Genomic DNA, 20068 nt, shown 5'->3' with positions numbered 1-20068 from the left:
TGGTATGCATGGCACCCCTTGATCACCCATCCTGGTATGCTTGGCACCCTCTGAGCCCCCATACTGGTATGCATGGCACCCTCTGAGCCCCCATCCTGCTGCCCACAAAAAAAAAAAAAATAAACAATCATACTCCCCTCCTCTCTCCTCCAGCGCAGTCACGCTCTGCTGCCGACACTCTCAATGTGTGAGCCGCGCATGGCGTCCCTGCCATGCGCTCTTACACAGTGTGAGATCGTGCACACTGTACCGCAGCGCGGCTCCTGCTGCCACTCTGTGGTCAGTGTGCCTCCTATTAAAGACCATGGATATTCACTACAACCCATGGGAGTGGGTTGTAGTGAATATCCATGAACTTTAATAGCGGACACACAGACCGCAGCAGGAGCCGCGCTGTGGTACAGTGTGCCGGCTATTAAGGAAAATGAATATTCCCTGCTCCCCACGCCCACGGGCCTGGGGAGCAGGGAATATTCATTTTCTTTAGTCGGCTGCTGCCTCCTGTGCCCCGCTGATCCCCCTCTGCTGCTCCCCCAGACCTCCTACCACGCAGAGCCACAGTATATACAGGGAGATAGTAATCGGACTATAAGACTCACCCCCCCACTTTCCTCCAAAATTTTGGAGGAAAAAAGTGCGTCTTATAGTCTGAAAAATACGGTATATGGGAACACAGTGCCGGGACCCTAATCCTAATGGTGGGATGAGCCAATCAGCTGCTGATATTAAATCAGATCCTGTCTGGGGGGACGCACATTTCATAGGGGACGTTTTGTGTGTGATTACCGGGTAGCACAGGACTTCTCTCTTCTCTCATAATATTAATATTTTCAGTGTTCCCATTACGTGATCGTCCATTAGGAGACCTCAACGAGGAGGAGGAATACGACCAGACCAGTCCTGTGCATATTGGTGTTCTTGAGCGCCCCCTGGAGGACTTAATATTTTCCAGTGGGGACGGAGATCTCAGCACAGGTACGTGGGTCCGGTTTAATAATGTAGCGGGGCATGTGAATACCTCCTTCTCGGCGCACGTTTGTCCCCTGGATAGATTTATGCTCAGTCATGGGTGTCTGACAGCAAAGATACTAAAACCCAATGGACCCCCAAAAAATATCAGTGGGGTCGTCAATGCCTGGGTATGAAGCCCGGCTGCATATACGTACAGCGTAGCGATTACTCAGGCTCAAACGTGGCGTCTGTTGCTGAGATTGAGAGCCGGTCTCCTACACTGGCCGCGATAGGTCTGATCTCTGCCGATTAACCCTTAGTGAGTGGTTGCAGGGGCCGACGGTTCAATATGGCAGCGAGCGACCAAAGAAAGACCCCCCACCCCCCACCCCCACCCAGAGTGGCTGCTGTACATAATTACCAAAAAGTCCTTAGGCGCTTGTCAGGCTTTCCCTGAGAATCTTCAGTGTATTGGGATACAGGAGTGTTCCCGTATTATTTCTCATCATGAGAAGTAAAAAAAAAAAGTTTAAAAAAGTTTTAAACTCTTAAAAAAAAATAATAATAATTTTTAAACACAAAAGTACAAGAATTAATGTTGTTTCCATCAAAATAGCAGTTATTGAATAAGTCATTTGACGTAAGAAAAAAAAAAAAATGTATATTTCGTACCTCGCTGAATCATAGAATAATAGTAAAATGTTATTTATTCCACATGGAAAACTGCGCAAAATTTTACTACAAAAAATAATAAATTTGTTAAAATCGATAAGTTATACCCTAAAATCAGAACATTGAAAAATACAAGTCATCGGGCAAAAAAAAACAAATCCTCCTCATACAGCGACAGAAAAATAGAAAAGTCATTATAAAGACTGTCTGATAAAAAATAAAGTGTCTTGAAAGACAAAATCGTCCGTGTCCTTATGGGGTTAATTAAACTTGAGAAGGCAATGTTCTCCATGGAGTCTAACATCCAGCGCGCTCCTCTCGGGTTCCCCATTGTCGGCGTCCCCTTATGTGACCCGGTACGAGGCGTCGGTGTGAAATCCTCACGTTCCTCCCAGGGAGTGTGGGCCGAGGACGGGGCTCAGACATGGCACGTTCTCTCTGCACCGCCCTCATGTGACGTCTCCTCTCGTTTCAGCTCTCAGGCGGTCCGAGGAGATGGATCCCAGGTAAGGAGCGCGGCGCATTATACCACCCTGTGCGTCCTCCTATCTGCTCGTCAGGACTCATTCACACCTGAAACAGCGAGCTGGATACTCTCTGTCTGCATCTTCTTATCTATGTGCATAGCGGTTGTGAAACTACAACTCCCAGCATGCCCTGACCCTGCCGGCTCTGCTTTATTGTATGTGTTGCAGAATACATGCACAGCACAGATTTTATGGAGATACATTATTATAAGCCAGCATTCACACTTAGTGGATTTTTTTCTCCTGATATTTTGCCTTGCCGTAATCTGCAGCGTGTCCTGGAATCAGCAGGTTTCTCTCCTTACATTTCTGAGACCTGCAGACTCCCACCGCTCTACGTTCGGACTTTCCTGATCTTGTGAGTTTTTTTCCTGCAGAGTTTTCCAGGACGCCCTTCAGATGAGCGGCCTTAGTGATATCGCTGATATTCTGGGGGATCTCATGGATGGAGGGGTCTCTGCTTCTGATCTCGGGCTGACGCCGGCACAGGCGGAGAATCTCTCCAGGTTAGTACATGTCCCCTCCGTACAATGGCGCCTTATGACCACAGCCACAAAACATCTTTCTCTCCACAGGGCGAAGCCCCCGGGGACATCAAGGAGAAGTCCGAGGGAGCGGGCAGATCTGCTGCGCTGGATGAAGAAAAAGCAGAAGGAGCGTCTGGCCGATCACCGGAGGAGGCTGCAGGAGCTCAGGGAGAAGGAGCACAAACCCTTTCAGCAGCTGCACACTGCAGTATGTGCACTGATCATTCTGGGACTTGTTGTCCACCAGCTGCAGCTCACCTTGCCTGCTTCCTTAGTATAAATGATTACCATATGCTTCACACAGACACTGGAGATCTATAAACGACACAATATCGCGCTCCAGTGATCGCAGCAGCGCTGGGTGAATGTGTCGGGTTAGTTTTGTCTATAAGCCCCATTTCATGGCAGCAGCAGCAGCAGCATGCACGGCCTACAAGAGCACAACACCTGCCAGACAAGTGCAGTAAACCCAGGAGTTGGAGCTGCAAGTCCCATATTTATGGGATGCTACAGCAATATCTGGGGTCTCACTGCAATTGTATTATCTAGTCTTAAGGAAAAAAAAAAACTGAGCCTTCAGCATTTGACCAGTCAGTGTCTAAGGTATCCAGAAGTAAGATTATACATGTAGCATCACTCATGTGATCGCGTTGATGCGCTCGGCGCACCTCTCCCTGCGCTTGGCACTCGGTACATCGCTCTCTGCGCATCGCTCTCTGTGCTTGGCATATCGCTATCTGCGCACCGAGCATCGCTCTCTGTGCATCCCTCCCTGCGCTTGGCACTCGGTACATCGCTCCCTGCGCTCGGCACATCTCTCCCTGCGCTCTGCACATGATTTCCGCCTGTTCCGACGCTGTATAGTCGACAGCTCCGGACTCTGTTTTATTACTTTGGTTTTCACTAGGGTTTTTCTTCACTTCCCTCCCTTAGAACACGTCAAAAGAAATCCGAGAAATGCAGCAAGTGAAGGACGAGCGAGATCGGTAAGTCCGGCGTTTATTCCCAGACTCCAGCGGATCACGGCATTGTGAGTGTGAAAGTAATCATCTGCACCTTGGTGCATGACAGAGGCTGTGGTCAGCCCCTCGGGGGTCCGCTATATTTACATCTCTCTTGTAGGACTCTGCTGTCAGATCATCACGGTCATCGGGTGTCAGACGCCATCGGCCTCATGCAGGAAATGTTAACGGAAGCCAAACAAATTCCCTCCACCGGTTCCCAGCCCAGCGCACCTCGAGCCGCCCCCTCCAGGAATCCAGGGTAAATTTCCTTCAAAAACTTTCACCCATAACAATTCCCTTTGCAAGGTATCTGTTTTTCGGCAAGGACGTACGACGACCCGTATGGCGGCCTCCTGTGCACAACTCCATAGGGGTCATCGCTCGCTTTTCTCAGGGTTAGATGACGGCAGATATTTGCAGTGATCGCCCCATTGTTGTTCCAGAGCTCGCGGTGCTGTGCGCAGTTTATCCGCCGACAAAGTAAAGCGTAGATCGTCCTCCAGAGGTGAAACATCCCAGACGAGGAGCACGTCGTCCCCGGCCCGGCCACAGACACGGGGTAGGAGTGCCTCCTTAGGATGATTAGTGGATGGAGATGAAGCAGAGCTGAATGTGGAGGTTGCATTCGGGTTATTCCCTATCCACAGAATAAGTGATAACCTGCTGTTAGTTGCGGGGTCTGTGCACTGGGACCCCCAATGTTCCTAATAATGGGACCCCGATGGGTGGTGGTCTGGCACAGCTGTAGTCCTGTACACAATTGGTGGCCTCTGCTCCACTCACACAAAGCGTTATCAGGATGGGTGGGGGCCGCAGTGGTGAGACCACCAGCCCCACTGTATACAGAGCGGCATCTTTTATGTATCTACAGTCAAAGCTGCCATGTTCTTTTCTCACAGGGACCGCGACGTTTCTGCTTCCGAAGAGCAACTGGGAACCCAAACTCCGGTCTCGCAGAGCCCCCAGCTACTCCATCCGGAGATACGGTAAGAGGGGTGCAGGCAAGAAGACCACCAGCAGGATTCTTATGTGGTCTTCTGTAGTTCCATGGGTCACTTATCACAAGATTTCGGTGACCAGCAGGAGTTTGTCATTGCGGAATAAAGTGGTACTCCGAGAAGAAACTTGTAGCGCCCATAAAAGTGTGATAAATGAAAACCCACCCATCACCAGAATTGGAGACCCCCAGTCATACATCAAATATAAAGTGTGCACACCGTGGCCCTATACCACCCTGCGTGAGCGGGCTGCGCTCATACTCCCGTTGTAGCCATTAGTGGGGTCCTAGCAGTCATTTCCTTGCTAAATATAACTCTTATCACCTATTCATTGTACAGATGATAAATATTTCCCTGGTGGAATACCCCTTTAAATGGTCACATGATCATTCAGCGCTTGTGAATTTCTACCGACGTCACATAACGTTCACATTATTTTTCTGCCTAGATCCGTCCCTGCCTGGGGACCGGCTATCCCAAATCACACGCCGGGGGATGCTGGCAGCCAGGAACAGGTTAAATGTACACAGCAAAAACACAAAGCCCATTCTAAAAGCTGCAGCAAAGCAAATGTCCAGACAAGGTAAGGGTTAATAAATAAGCTGTGTACAGTAATTACTGCAATTAGTACTATCTACAGTGCAAGTAATGTATGTACACAGTGACTGCCCCAGCAGAATAGTGAGTGCAGCTCTGGAGTATAATACAGGATGTAACTCAGGATCAGTAATGTAATGTATGTACACAGTGACTGCACCAGAAGAATAGTGAGTGCAGCTCTGGAGTATAATACAGGATGTAACTCAGGATCAGTAATGTAATGTATGTACACAGTGACTGCACCAGAAGAATAGTGAGTGCAGCTCTGGAGTATAATACAGGATGTAACTCCAGATCAGTAATGTAATGTATGTACACAGTGACTGCACCAGCAGAATAGTGAGTGCAGCTCTGGAGTATAATACAGGATGTAACTCAGGATCAGTAATGTAATGTATGTACACAGTGACTGCACCAGAAGAATAGTGAGTGCAGCTCTGGAGTATAATACAGGATGTAACTCAGGATCAGTAATGTAATGTATGTACACAGTGACTGCACCAGAAGAATAGTGAGTGCAGCTCTGGAGTATAATACAGGATGTAACTCAGGATCAGTAATGTAATGTATGTACACAGTGACTGCACCAGAAGAATAGTGAGTGCAGCTCTGGAGTATAATACAGGATGTAACTCAGGATCAGTAATGTAATGTATGTACACAGTGACTGCACCAGAAGAATAGTGAGTGCAGCTCTGGAGTATAATACAGGATGTAACTCAGGATCAGTAATGTAATGTATGTACACAGTGACTGCCCCAGCAGAATAGTGAGTGCAGCTCTGGAGTATAATACAGGATGTAACTCAGGATCAGTAATGTAATGTATGTACACAGTGACTGCACCAGAAGAATAGTGAGTGCAGCTCTGGAGTATAATACAGGATGTAACTCAGGATCAGTAATGTAATGTATGTACACAGTGACTGCACCAGAAGAATAGTGAGTGCAGCTCTGGAGTATAATACAGGATGTAACTCAGGATCAGTAATGTAATGTATGTACACAGTGACTGCACCAGAAGAATAGTGAGTGCAGCTCTGGAGTATAATACAGGATGTAACTCAGGATCAGTAATGTAATGTATGTACACAGTGACTGCACCAGAAGAATAGTGAGTGCAGCTCTGGAGTATAATACAGGATGTAACTCAGGATCAGTAATGTAATGTATGTACACAGTGACTGCACCAGAAGAATAGTGAGTGCAGCTCTGGAGTATAATACAGGATGTAACTCCAGATCAGTAATGTAATGTATGTACACAGTGACTGCACCAGAAGAATAGTGAGTGCAGCTCTGGAGTATAATACAGGAGGTAACTCGGGATCAGTACAGGATCAGTAATGTAATGTATGTATACAGTGACTGCACCAGCAGAATAGTGAGTGCAGCTCTGGAGTATAATACAGGATGTAACTCAGGATCAGTAATGTAATGTATGTACACAGTGACTGCACCAGAAGAATAGTGAGTGCAGCTCTGGAGTATAATACAGGATGTAACTCAGGATCAGTAATGTAATGTATGTACACAGTGACTGCACCAGAAGAATAGTGAGTGCAGCTCTGGAGTATAATACAGGATGTAACTCCAGATCAGTAATGTAATGTATGTACACAGTGACTGCACCAGAAGAATAGTGAGTGCAGCTCTGGAGTATAATACAGGAGGTAACTCGGGATCAGTACAGGATCAGTAATGTAATGTATGTATACAGTGACTGCACCAGCAGAATAGTGAGTGCAGCTCTGGAGTATAATACAGGATGTAACTCCGGATCAGTAATGTAATGTATGTACACAGTGACTGCACCAGAAGAATAGTGAGTGCAGCTCTGGAGTATAATACAGGAGGTAACTCGGGATCAGTACAGGATCAGTAATGTAATGTATGTATACAGTGACTGCACCAGCAGAATAGTGAGTGCAGCTCTGGAGTATAATACAGGAGGTAACTCAGGATCAGTAATGTAATGTATGTACACAGTGACTGCACCAGCAGAATAGTGAGTGCAGCTCTGGAGTATAATACAGGATGTAACTCAGGATCAGTAATGTAATGTATGTACACAGTGACTGCACCAGCAGAATAGTGAGTGCAGCTCTGGAGTATAATACAGGATGTTACTCAGGATCAGTAATGTAATCTATGTACACAGTGACTGCACCAGCAGAATAGTGAGTGCAGCTCTGGAGTATAATACAGGATGTTACTCAGGATCAGTAATGTAATCTATGTACACAGTGACTGCACCAGCAGAATAGTGAGTGCAGCTCTGGAGTATAATACAGGATGTAACTCAGGATCAGTAATGTAATGTATGTACAGTGACTCCACCAGCAGAATAGTGAGTGCAGCTCTGGAGTATAATACAGGATGTAACTCAGGATCAGTACAGGGTCAGTAATGTAATGTATGTACACAGTGACTGCACCAGCAGAATAGTGAGTGCAGCTCTGGAGTATAATACAGGATGTAACTCAGGATCAGTACAGGGTCAGTAATGTAATGTATGTACACAGTGACTGCACCAGCAGAATAGTGAGTGCAGCTCTGGAGTATAATACAGGATGTAACTCAGGATCAGTACAGGATCAGTAATGTAATGTATGTACACAGTGACTGCACCAGCAGAATAGTGAGTGCAGCTCTGGAGTATAATACAGGATGTAACTCAGGATCAGTAATGTAATGTATGTACACAGTGACTGCACCAGCAGAATAGTGAGTGCAGCTCTGATCCTGAGTTACATCCTGTATTATACTCCAGAGCTGCACTCACTATTCTGCTGGTGCAATCACTGTGTACATACATTACATCACTGATCCTGAGTTACATCCTGTATTATACCCCAGAGCTGCACTCACTATTCTGCTGGTGCAGTCACTGTGTACATACATTACATTACTGATCCTGAGTTACATCCTGTATTATACTCCAGTAATGTAATGTATGTACACAGTGACTGCACCAGCAGAATAGTGAGTGCAGCTCTGGAGTATAATACAGGATGTAACTCCAGATCAGTAATGTAATGTATGTACACAGTGACTGCACCAGAAGAATAGTGAGTGCAGCTCTGGAGTATAATACAGGATGTAACTCAGGATCAGTAATGTAATGTATGTACACAGTGACTGCACCAGCAGAATAGTGAGTGCAGCTCTGGAGTATAATACAGGATGTAACTCAGGATCAGAACAGGATCAGTAATGTAATCTATGTACACAGTGACTGCACCAGCAGAATAGTGAGTGCAGCTCTGGAGTATAATACAGAATGTAACTCAGGATCAGTAATGTAATGTATGTACACAGTGACTGCACCAGAAGAATAGTGAGTGCAGCTCTGGAGTATAATACAGGATGTAACTCAGGATCAGTAATGTAATGTATGTACACAGTGACTGCACCAGCAGAATAGTGAGTGCAGCTCTGATCCTGAGTTACATCCTGTATTATACTCCAGAGCTGCACTCACTATTCTGCTGGTGCAATCACTGTGTACATACATTACATCACTGATCCTGAGTTACATCCTGTATTATACCCCAGAGCTGCACTCACTATTCTGCTGGTGCAGTCACTGTGTACATACATTACATTACTGATCCTGAGTTACATCCTGTATTATACTCCAGTAATGTAATGTATGTACACAGTGACTGCACCAGCAGAATAGTGAGTGCAGCTCTGGAGTATAATACAGGATGTAACTCCAGATCAGTAATGTAATGTATGTACACAGTGACTGCACCAGAAGAATAGTGAGTGCAGCTCTGGAGTATAATACAGGATGTAACTCAGGATCAGTAATGTAATGTATGTACACAGTGACTGCACCAGCAGAATAGTGAGTGCAGCTCTGGAGTATAATACAGGATGTAACTCAGGATCAGAACAGGATCAGTAATGTAATCTATGTACACAGTGACTGCACCAGCAGAATAGTGAGTGCAGCTCTGGAGTATAATACAGAATGTAACTCAGGATCAGTAATGTAATGTATGTACACAGTGACTGCACCAGAAGAATAGTGAGTGCAGCTCTGGAGTATAATACAGGATGTAACTCAGGATCAGTAATGTAATGTATGTACACAGTGACTGCACCAGAAGAATAGTGAGTGCAGCTCTGGAGTATAATACAGGATGTAACTCAGGATCAGTAATGTAATGTATGTACACAGTGACTGCACCAGAAGAATAGTGAGTGCAGCTCTGGAGTATAATACAGGATGTAACTCCAGATCAGTAATGTAATCTATGTACACAGTGACTGCACCAGCAGAATAGTGAGTGCAGCTCTGGCGTATAATACAGGATGTAACTCAGGATCAGTAATGTAATGTATGTACACAGTGACTGCACCAGAAGAATAGTGAGTGCAGCTCTGGAGTATAATACAGGAGGTAACTCGGGATCAGTACAGGATCAGTAATGTAATGTATGTATACAGTGACTGCACCAGCAGAATAGTGAGTGCAGCTCTGGAGTATAATACAGGATGTAACTCAGGATCAGTAATGTAATGTATGTACACAGTGACTGCACCAGAAGAATAGTGAGTGCAGCTCTGGAGTATAATACAGGATGTAACTCAGGATCAGTACAGGATCAGTAAAGTAATGTATGTACACAGTGACTGCACCAGCAGAATAGTGAGTGCAGCTCTGGAGTATAATACAGGATGTAACTCCGGATCAGTAATGTAATGTATGTACACAGTGACTCCACCAGCAGAATAGTGAGTGCAGCTCTGGAGTGTAATACAGGATGTAACTCAGGATCAGTAATGTAATGTATGTACACAGTGACTGCACCAGCAGAATAGTGAGTGCAGCTCTGGAGTGTAATACAGGATGTAACTCAGGATCAGTAATGTAATGTATGTACACAGTGACTGCACCAGCAGAATAGTGAGTGCAGCTCTGGAGTGTAATACAGGATGGAACTCTGCACATACATTACTCATCTTTATTGCTCCTCTACACTTCTTACTACATAAAGAGCTTAATGCTGAGGTTAGTCCGAGAAAAATATCAGCTGATGTTGTTTTGTTACTCTTCGTTGTCTTGCCAAGTTATATATATACATACATACATACATACAGTACATGTATATACATTCAACAACATTACCTTAACACGGCTTCTACTGATCTGTTGTTTTCTGATTAACTCAAAACTTAATGCTACAACCCAGAATGAATCTTCTTATAAAACACATATTTAAATGTGGGGAATCCAGAAATGTAATTAGTTTTTGTTTTTTTTTCATTGTAAGTGGCTTCAGAAATATGAAGTTTTATTATTAAGGGATTTCCATCGTACAGTAATGCATGTGTTAGAAATCCAAGCGGCCGAATTCTTTAGCATAAAACATACAAATGTTATTGATTCGTGTGTGGACAGGGTGCTTTGTATATTATACACTGCATCTATCTGCCCTTATATTAAAGCCAGAGAAAATAAAACACTTTAACTGTTTTTTTCAAAACAAAATCTACCTAAGAGCAAATAAGCGTTTTCTTTCAACAAAACCTGTCGAACAGTAAGGCTGTGTTCACACGATGCGTATTTCATGCGTTTCCGCGGCGTTTTTGCAGTTGCGTAAACGCCGCGGAAACGCATGAAAAACGCATGGTAGAAGGGAAGCAATGTTCCCCAATGGAAATCCGCATGTGCTGTGCCCATGATGCGGATTTTTCCGCAGCGTTAACGCTGCGGTCAAAAATCCGCAGCATGTCAATTAATTTTGCGGAAACGCGGCGATTTCGCCGCCATTGACTTGCATTAGAACGCGCCAATTCCGCAAGACAGCATCTGTACTTGCGTAATTGGTGCGTTCTAATGTGCGGATGGTACCCGGGTGTGGAGGAGAGGAGAGTCTCATCCACACCCAGGTACCATTAAAAAAGCTGTAAAAAGAAGAATAAAATAAAAAATAATGTATTCTTACCTTCTGTCGGCCCGCGCAGCGCTCCCGCTTGGTTCCCGGCACTTTGCAGTGAGTTGTAGGACCTGCGGTGACGTCAGAGTCATGTGACGGGTCACGTGACGCTGACGTCGGCAGGTCTTTCAATTCAAAGTTGCCGGCAGCCGGGAGAACAGATTGAGCAGGACAGCGCGGGCCATCGGAGGTAAGTATATACACGCTCTCGGTTCACACTGTATAAATCCATGCTGTTTGCATGGATTTATATAGTGTGACCTAGTTATCAAGCACTTTCCAGGTGATGCTAACATCGCCTGGAAAGCGCTTGTCAATCTGCATGCGGAAACGCATGTGAATCTGCATGTGGATCCGCATGTATTCTGCAGGAAAAACGCATGCACAATCTGCATGCGTTTTTTCTGCCAGGGAGATGCAGAAATGATGCAGAAATTTTCTGCTTCATTTCTGCATCGTGTGCACATACCCTAAAGCAAAGCATTTACAATGGGACGTCCACGGAAATATAATTCCGAAGCCGAACACAAAGCAGCTGATGCCGCAAGGAAAAGACGGCAAAGATCACTGGAAAGTGAAGAACCGCGACTTGTACGCAGGAATGAGAGGTTTAGAAGACGAAAATGCTTTTACCGAGGTTTGATAAATCAAATATGCCAATTCTGTGCAACTAAGAACTTTTTAGATGAAATGCCAACAGATAAAAAAAAAAATAATTCAAGATGCTGTCACAAAGGCAAAGTTGTTTTACCGGCCCAGATTTACCCACGTTTTTTTTTTTTTGTAAAACTCATGACAAATCAACATGAGCACAGCAAAAACTTCACGGATAATATAAGATCAATAAATAGGTCTTTTGCATTTGCTTCAATGGGAGCAAAATATAGCTCCTCCACCCGGATATGGTCCCTTATTGCTTCAGGATCCATGGTCAGATACACCATAGAACTGGCTATTTGCATCCTGACGGAGAGGAACTGAGAAAAATATGCACGATTGTATATACTAGATACAACTGAGGCGACCAATCAAAGGCTCGAAATTCCTGAAACCGTCCATTGTAACGAAGATCTTATGTTTACGATAGCTCAACTTAACTCAGTGGTTTTGTGGGGATGCATATGTCAAAGTTGAAGGAAACAGGCTTAACTACATTAAAACAAACCATAAAAGAAATTTAGAGTCAAAATATAATGGGTCTAATGGACTACATTGACACTCGAGCAGAGAAAGCAGGAACTACTTCGGGTAAAATGATAATTCTGCCATCTAACCTTTGAGGGTAGTCCTCGAAACATGCAACAGCGTTGTCGGGATGCTAGAGCGCCGCCGGGATGCAACAGTGTTGTCAGGATGCAATGGCAATGGTCACAAAATACAGCAAGCCAGATTGATTTATGACAATGACTTGCAATCCAAAATGAAAAGAAATCACCGCAAACCTTCAACCTTGGCAAAAAGTTGAACCTAGGCCAGATAGAGTTGTGCGATTATTTCGCCTAAAACTTAAAAAATTTGCTGCATGATAAACGGAAAAAGATTATTTGGTGGTGCACTGGCATACGTACACGTCATTGAGTTTCAGAAACGTGGTCTGCCACACGCTCATATATTGTTGATACTTGAATTTGATTCATTCGAAAATATTGATGCAATTGTTTCTGCTGAAATTCCTGACAAGGAAACATTCCCAAGATTGCACGACATTTTGTTACTAAATATGTGATTCATTGGGCGAATATAATCCAAAAAGCCCATGTATGGACAATGGAAATTGCATTAAGGATTTCACTGTCACAATTGGTGATGTGGACGGGCATCGAAAATATGTAAGAAGAGAAAAGCCTAAAATTTGACGTTAATGGGAAACCCATGGGTTGTTTGATATAATCTATATTCGTGTAACGGCCACATTAATGTTGAAGTGTCTGCCTCCATTCAGAACGTGGAAATACCTTTACAAATACGTCTATAAAGGCCACGACTGTGCCAACGTAGAAATCAAAGACAACACTTCTGACTATGATGAGCCAAGCGATCACGTCGATTCAAGATATGTAAGCCCTCCGGAGGCATGCCAAAGATTATTCCAATTCGAAATGCATGGCCATTCACACAGTATCGGTAGATTGGCAGTACATTTCTCTGATGAACACGCCATATTCTTTGATGCCGAAGATATGGATGATCTTGAGGAAAGAGCTGCACGCAGGACCACAACACTTCTTGCATGGTTTCAGTTAAATGCTCGAGATGGCGAAGCAACAAATTACTTTTATCGAAAGATACCTGAACATTGTGTTTGTCTCTGCTTCCAGGAACCGTTTTTTGCAAAGAAGTGGCCATAAAGTTATCGGCCGCACGTACTCTTAGTATAAAAAAAGCAAGAACCCTACTTTTTACGTTTGATGCTGTTGCAACCAGCTTTGAAGACTTGAAAACTGTAAACGGGGCTACCTATGATACATTTAGAGATGCAGCCCGAGAACGCGGCTTGCTACTCGATGATTCTATCTGGGCTGCTACTTTTAGAAGATGCTGCCGTAATGGATATGCCAAGACAATTCAGAGACTTTTTTGCGTATACAGGCGTCTTTGGTTCTCCATCAGATCCACAGAAATATATAATTTTAAAGTTCAGTCCTAAGGATTTGTTTTCTTCTTATTCCTTCCGCACAGAGTTATGAACCTGCTTGAAGTAATTGAAGATTTTGAAATGCAAAGAGCACTTGAGTTGAGCTTGACCCTAAATGAGGAGCAAAAATTTGTGTATGACAATTAATGACTGTGACAACCGATTAAAATGCTATTTTATTGACGGACCAGGGGGTAGTGGAAAAACGTACCTCCATAGTAATTTGATCCATTATGTCAGAGGAACGGGTTCTACAATCAGCTTCAACTGGAATTTCTGCCAATCTTTTAGTTGGCGGTGGAACATGCCATTCCTTATGGTTCCATTAAATGAAACTTCCGTATCACGAGTTACTGCTGATACAGACTCAGGAAGACTCTTAATAAGGGCAAACTTAATAGTAGATGAATGTTTGATGGTTTCTAATCATGGTTTAGAAACTATAAATCGATTTGTTTAAAAATTTGATCCAAAGAACAACTCCATTTGGTGGAAAAGTAGTGATCCTTGGAGGCGATTTCAGGAAATGCTTGCCTATTATTCCATGTGCAATGGAAGTTGCAATTGTACAAGGAATGATAAAGTTTTGTGACGTATGGACTTATTCCCAGCCATTACACTGCAGAGCGCCCTCGATGAAGCAGCACCTGCTACACGCAGAAAGACCCGACACAGACAACGGCAGCCCTGGCACACGATGCAAACACGCTTTCTTCAACATTGCTCTAGGTGTGCTGAGTGTCAGTGGAGAAAATCACTTTTAGCAGAGGACTTCATCCACTATAAATTCATGCTCAAAACCTATAACTCTGCCCTTCATCTGGCCAAGCAATCCTACTTCACCACCCTCGTCACTTCACTATCCAACAATCCAAAATTACTTTTTGAAACCTTAAACTCCCTCGTGAGCCCTAAAGCCCAGGCCCCCACCACCACCCTCAGCGGGGAGGATCTGGCTACTTATTTCTTTGAAAAAATCAACCACATCCATCAGGACATCTCAGCCCAATCTCCTCAGTGCCTGGATCCCCTTCCCTGCCGCACTTCAAGCTCACTAGCCATCTTTGAGCCTGTTACAGAAGAAGAAGTTACCCAGCTCCTCGCTTCTTCTCGGCATACAACCTGCAACAGTGACCCCATTCCTTCACATCTCCTGCAGTCCTTCTCACCGGTGGTCACCACTCACCTGACTAAAATATTTAGCCTCTCTCTTTCTTCAGGTATCTTTCCCTCCTCATTTAAACATGCCATCATAACCCCTTTACTTAAAAAGCCATCCCTGGACCAGAACTGCACGGCTAACTACTACAGACCGGTCTCTAATCTTCCCTTCATCTCTAAACTCCTGGAATGCCTGGTCCACTCCCATCTAATCCGCTATCTCTCAGATAACTCTCTCCTCGACCCTCTACAATCTGGTTTCCGCTCCTTACACTCCACTGCAACTGCCCTCACTAAAGTCTCTAATGATCTACTAAAAGCTAAATCTAATGGTCACTGCTCCCTGCTGATTCTCCTGGATCTCTCTGCAGCATTCGACACTGTGGATCACCAGCTCCTCCTCTCTATGCTCCGCACTATTGGCCTCAAGGAAACCGCTCTCTCCTGGTTCTCCTCCTACCTCTCTGACCGCTCCTTCACTGTATCTTTTGCCGGCTCCTCTTCCTCTCCTCGTCCCCTTACTATCGGGGTCCCGCAGGGCTCAGTCCTAGGCCCCCTCCTCTTCTCTCTATACACTGCCCCTATTGGACAAACAATCAGCAGATTTGGGTTCCAGTATCATCTCTATGCTGACGACACCCAACTATACACTTCTTCCCCTGACATCACCCCTACCCTAATACAAAATACCAAGGATTGTCTGTCTGCCATCTCTAACATCATGTCCTCCCTGTATCTTAAACTGAATCTCTCCAAAACTGAACTTGTGTTTCTCCCCTCTACTAACCTAACTCTACCTAACATCGAAATTACCTTGGAGGGTTCAACCATAACTCCCAAGCAGCACGCCCGCTGCCTTGGGGTCATATTCAACACTAACCTTTCCTTTACTCCCCATATACGATCACTCACCCGCTCTTGTCACCTGCGTCTTAAAAACATCTCCAGAATCCGACCTTTTCTCACCTTTGAAACTGCTAAAACTCTGTCGCTCTTATTCACTCTCGTCTGGACTACTGCAACTCTCTCCTGATCGGTCTCCCTCTTACCAAACTTTCTTCTCTCTAATGTGTCCTGAATGCGGCAGCCAGGGTCGTATTTCTGTCCAGCCGCTTCACCGATGCCTCCACCTTGTGCCAGTCATTACACTGGTTGCCCATTCGCTACAGGGTCCAATATAAACTCATCGCTCTCACCCACAAAGCTCTCCACAGTTCTGCACCGCCTTATATCTCCTCTCTCATCTGTCTATCGCCCTACACGTGCTCTCCGTTCTACAAATGACCTAAGACTAACATCCCCCATAATCCGAACCTCGCACCTCCGTCTCAAAGACTTCTCTCGTGCTGCGCCAGTTCTCTGGAATGCTCTACCCCCAGGCGATCCGACTGATGCCTAGCCCCCATGTCTTCAAGCGCGCTTTAAAAACCCATCTCTTTAAACAAGCCGACCACCTTAACTACTCAATAAACTAACTTTCTCCTGTTCCCTCCTTCTAAATATTATTCAGAATCTGCTCCCTACTATTCATCTGTCTCCACACCCTCCATGCACACGATAACGGCACTCAATACTTGAGTATTGCACTTAACCATACTGGCTGATGACCGGATCATGCAACTTTATATTAAAATCCCTATTTATTATAATTGCCAGACCTGAAATAACAAGCACTTTCCACCTATTGTGTCCCCCCATTCCCTTGTAGATTGTAAGCTTGCGAGCAGGGACCTCACTCCTGATGTAACTGTTTAAACTGTCTTAAATTGTATTGAATTCATTGTCTGTACATGTCCCCACTTAATTGTAAAGTGCTGCGGAATATGTTGGCGCTATATAAATAAAAAATACACTGCTCAAAAAAATAAAGGAAGCACTTAAACAGAATATAACTCCAAGTAAATCAAACTTCTGTGAAATCAATCTGTCCACTTAGGAAGCAACACTGATTGACAATCAATTTCACATGCTGTTGTTCAAATGGAATAGACAATAGATGGAAATTATTGGCAATTATCAAGACACACTCAGTAAAGGAGTGGTTCTGCAGGTGGGACACATCTCAGTACCAATGCTTTCTGGCTGATGTTTTGGTCACTTTTGAATGTTGGTTGGGCTTCCAACGTCACGTTGCACCACAGACTGTCCAGGAGTTGGCGGATGCTTTAGTCCAGGTCTGGGAGGAGATCCCACAGGAGACCATCCGCAACCTCATCAGGAGCATGCCCAGGCGTTGTAGGGAGGTCATACAGGCACGTGGAGGCCACACACAATACTGAGCCTCATCAGGAGCATGCCCAGGCGTTGTAGAGAGGTCACACAGGCACGTGGAGGCCACACACAATACTCAGCCTCATCAGGAGCATGCCCAGGCGTTGTAGGGAGGTCATACAGGCACGTGGAGGCCACACACAATACTGAGCCTCATTTTGACTTGTTTTAAGGACATTACATCAAAGTTGGATCAGCCTGTAGTGTGTTTTTCCACTTTAATTTTGGGGGTGACTCCAAATCCAGGCCTCCATTGGTTAATAAATGTGATTTCCATTGATGATTTTTGTGTGATTTTGTTGTCAGCACATTCAACTTTGTCCAGAACAAAGTATTCAATGAGAATATTTCATTCATTCAGATCTAGGATGTGTTATTTCAGTGTTCCCCTTCCTTTTTGAGCAGTGTATTATTATTATCAGAAACAGGACCACCATTTAAATTGAAGAGACAACAATTTCTTATTGATTGTCATTGCAAAAGTCTCAAGGACAAACACTTGAACGAGTCGGCATTTATTTTCCTGAGCTTGTGTTTGGACATGGCCAATTATATGTAGCATTTTCATGAGTTCGTAGGAGAGCAGACGTAAGGGTGAAGGTATTGGATACCCCCACACAAGGAAGATTGATTGAAAATTGTGAGAGTATTCACTCAGAACGTTGTGTACCAAAAGGTACTTTAACGTCGAGATAGAGAATTTAGCCTGCGGTGGCTGAAAAAAACCACTGGTGTCTACTTCAGTAGGCCAGAAGGTCAGCATACAGAGAAATTTCCACGCGATCTGCCCCGGGCAATTCACTTTTTGAATTGGCGAACGTCTCTGTAATCTTCTAAATTTTATGTTTGTTTTCCGTAATGCCATTTACTAATTAATTATGACAACTTTGTTGTTTATCGTGTAAAACAAAAAGGCTGAAAGTAGATAGACATGGGTAATTTGAGTTAGATTTTTATTATGTAGATCACACTTTTCTAGCTTCCGAAACGTATTTGTTTCGGAAACTCTGGCTGCTAGTATTCTATATGTAACATATAATATTTTCTATCCATTATGTTGCATCCCCCCGGACAGATAAGAGCTGTAAAGGTACCAGCCCCCTATCACAGCTTGACGAATTCCAACTTGAAGATGACTACGAGAGGGACATTGTGAGCCCATGGGAAATCCCTGATGAAATCAACAGGATATTAAACACCAGCAGAAACTCCATCCTGTCCCAGGTACAGCCCAGCATGTGAATATAATCTGTACATATCCACAGCCACCAGCAGAAGGAGAAAGGAGTGAAAAATAGCCACTTGAGACGGCTGCTGTCGGGGTGAAGCGGCTACAGACACACAAGGTCTCTACACCCTGTTCAGACTACAGTATTAGTGGACAGTGTTGATGTAAAACCTGTAGGTAACTTGTCACTCGCTCATGTCACCCACTGCATGTGCGTAAGTGTTGGCTCTTGCATAGTTTTTGGGTTTTGTTTTTTTTTTTACACATCTGGGTGGGCGCCGATTCCATTAGCATCCTGTTAACGTAAATGATGCAAGGAATCTCTCTCAGGACCGTGGTCCCAGGTCTCAGCATTTTTCTGATTTAATATCCACCTCCTCTTTTTTTTTTTTCCTTTCAAGGGGTCTTTAATGAATGAAGACGCAGATCTACAAATCAATCACCCGGACAATTCTTCAGAGAGCACTGGAAGTATTCTCAGCAAGCTGGACTGGAAGGCGATAGAAGACCTGGTGGCCGGCGCCGACAGCCACGAAATGTAGCACTGTTCTTATTGACTCTGTGCATCCCTTCTGCCTGGACGTCCATCATTTCCATCTACTCATGTGATCTTTTCCTTACTCTGATACTATGAGAGCGATGATTTTCTGTTGTGTACGATGGGAGGTTTTATAAAGTTTAATCATTTTTTTTTTTTTTTATAAAGATTTTCTATTAATTTATATTTTGTCTTTAGAAGATTTATCGTATTATGTAACGGTGTAATAAAGCTGAACCTTGTACAGAATATTGTGTATCTTATTAGTGTCTAAAAGGACTAAGGTTATCTGGATATATAAAACCTCGTTAATCTAGTCTTTCTAGGGGTACATTCACACATGGCAGATGGGTTTGCCATAAATGGAACTGATTAAAAAAAAAAAAGAGCTTTTTGTACTTACTGTAAAATCCCTTTCACGTTGAATACATTGGTGGGTAGAATACCTTGGCAGTAGATGGGCTATACCAAGCAGGCACCAACATGCCCTGAACCCAGGAAAGAAAAACAATGCCCACAGGCAACCAAAAGTGATCCCAGGTCAGAAGAAAAGAAAGGAACATTACGAAAAATCAGATTTTTACAATCATAGGACCGTTGGACGTTGTAGCGCAGTTCCAAGGGGTAGGAAAAACAACGGACCATGCGGACGGCCTAGTAGACGGCCAGCGGCAGCACCTTATGCCCCAAGCTGGCATCGGCACAAACCACAGAGTGAATCTTGTAATATTTTACAAAGGTGTGGACAGAAGCCCAAGTAGCAGCACTGCAGACCAGAAAAATGGAAGCCTGATGCATGACCACCAAGTAGTCCCCAACTGCCCTAGTGGAAGTGGTAACCCGGAAGGGCAGAGATCTACCCTTGGCTTTGAAGGCTTCCTCAATAGCTGAATAGTTGAGCTAATCCACTTGGAAATGGTCGTCTTAGAGGCAGACAGGCCCTTGTGAGGTTTTCCGAGTCGGAAGACTTCTGTAAAAGAAAGTTAGGCCCCAATAGGTCCAAG

The 20068-nt window shown here is 44.4% G+C and overlaps 1 protein-coding gene across 4 annotated transcripts in view; it reads left to right on the top strand.

Moving 5' to 3' along the window:
- Positions 1-19304, top strand: part of CPLANE1 (ciliogenesis and planar polarity effector complex subunit 1) — a 99378-nt gene extending 80074 nt beyond the window's left edge. For 3 of the 4 annotated variants that reach the window (XM_073681768.1, XM_073681748.1, XM_073681739.1), the window contains exons 42-52: positions 835-975; positions 2099-2129; positions 2528-2656; positions 2726-2885; positions 3611-3663; positions 3800-3940; positions 4125-4240; positions 4581-4667; positions 5128-5262; positions 18374-18522; positions 18928-19304. In XM_073681768.1, the coding sequence (XP_073537869.1) occupies positions 835-975; positions 2099-2129; positions 2528-2656; positions 2726-2885; positions 3611-3663; positions 3800-3940; positions 4125-4240; positions 4581-4667; positions 5128-5262; positions 18374-18522; positions 18928-19068 (1283 nt within the window). In that variant the 3' untranslated portion in view covers positions 19069-19304. The remainder of the gene's footprint in view (positions 1-834; positions 976-2098; positions 2130-2527; positions 2657-2725; positions 2886-3610; positions 3664-3799; positions 3941-4124; positions 4241-4580; positions 4668-5127; positions 5263-18373; positions 18523-18927) is intronic. The other variant, XM_073681757.1, reaches the window with a different exon arrangement.
- The last annotated feature ends 764 nt before the right edge of the window (positions 19305-20068 follow it).

Source organism: Phyllobates terribilis, unplaced genomic scaffold (genome assembly GCF_046119375.1).
Source record: "Phyllobates terribilis strain yellow unplaced genomic scaffold, ASM4611937v1 Scaffold_1__5_contigs__length_1240528914, whole genome shotgun sequence".
Taxonomy (NCBI): Eukaryota; Metazoa; Chordata; class Amphibia; order Anura; family Dendrobatidae; genus Phyllobates; species Phyllobates terribilis.
This window is presented reverse-complemented; position numbering and strand designations above follow the sequence as displayed.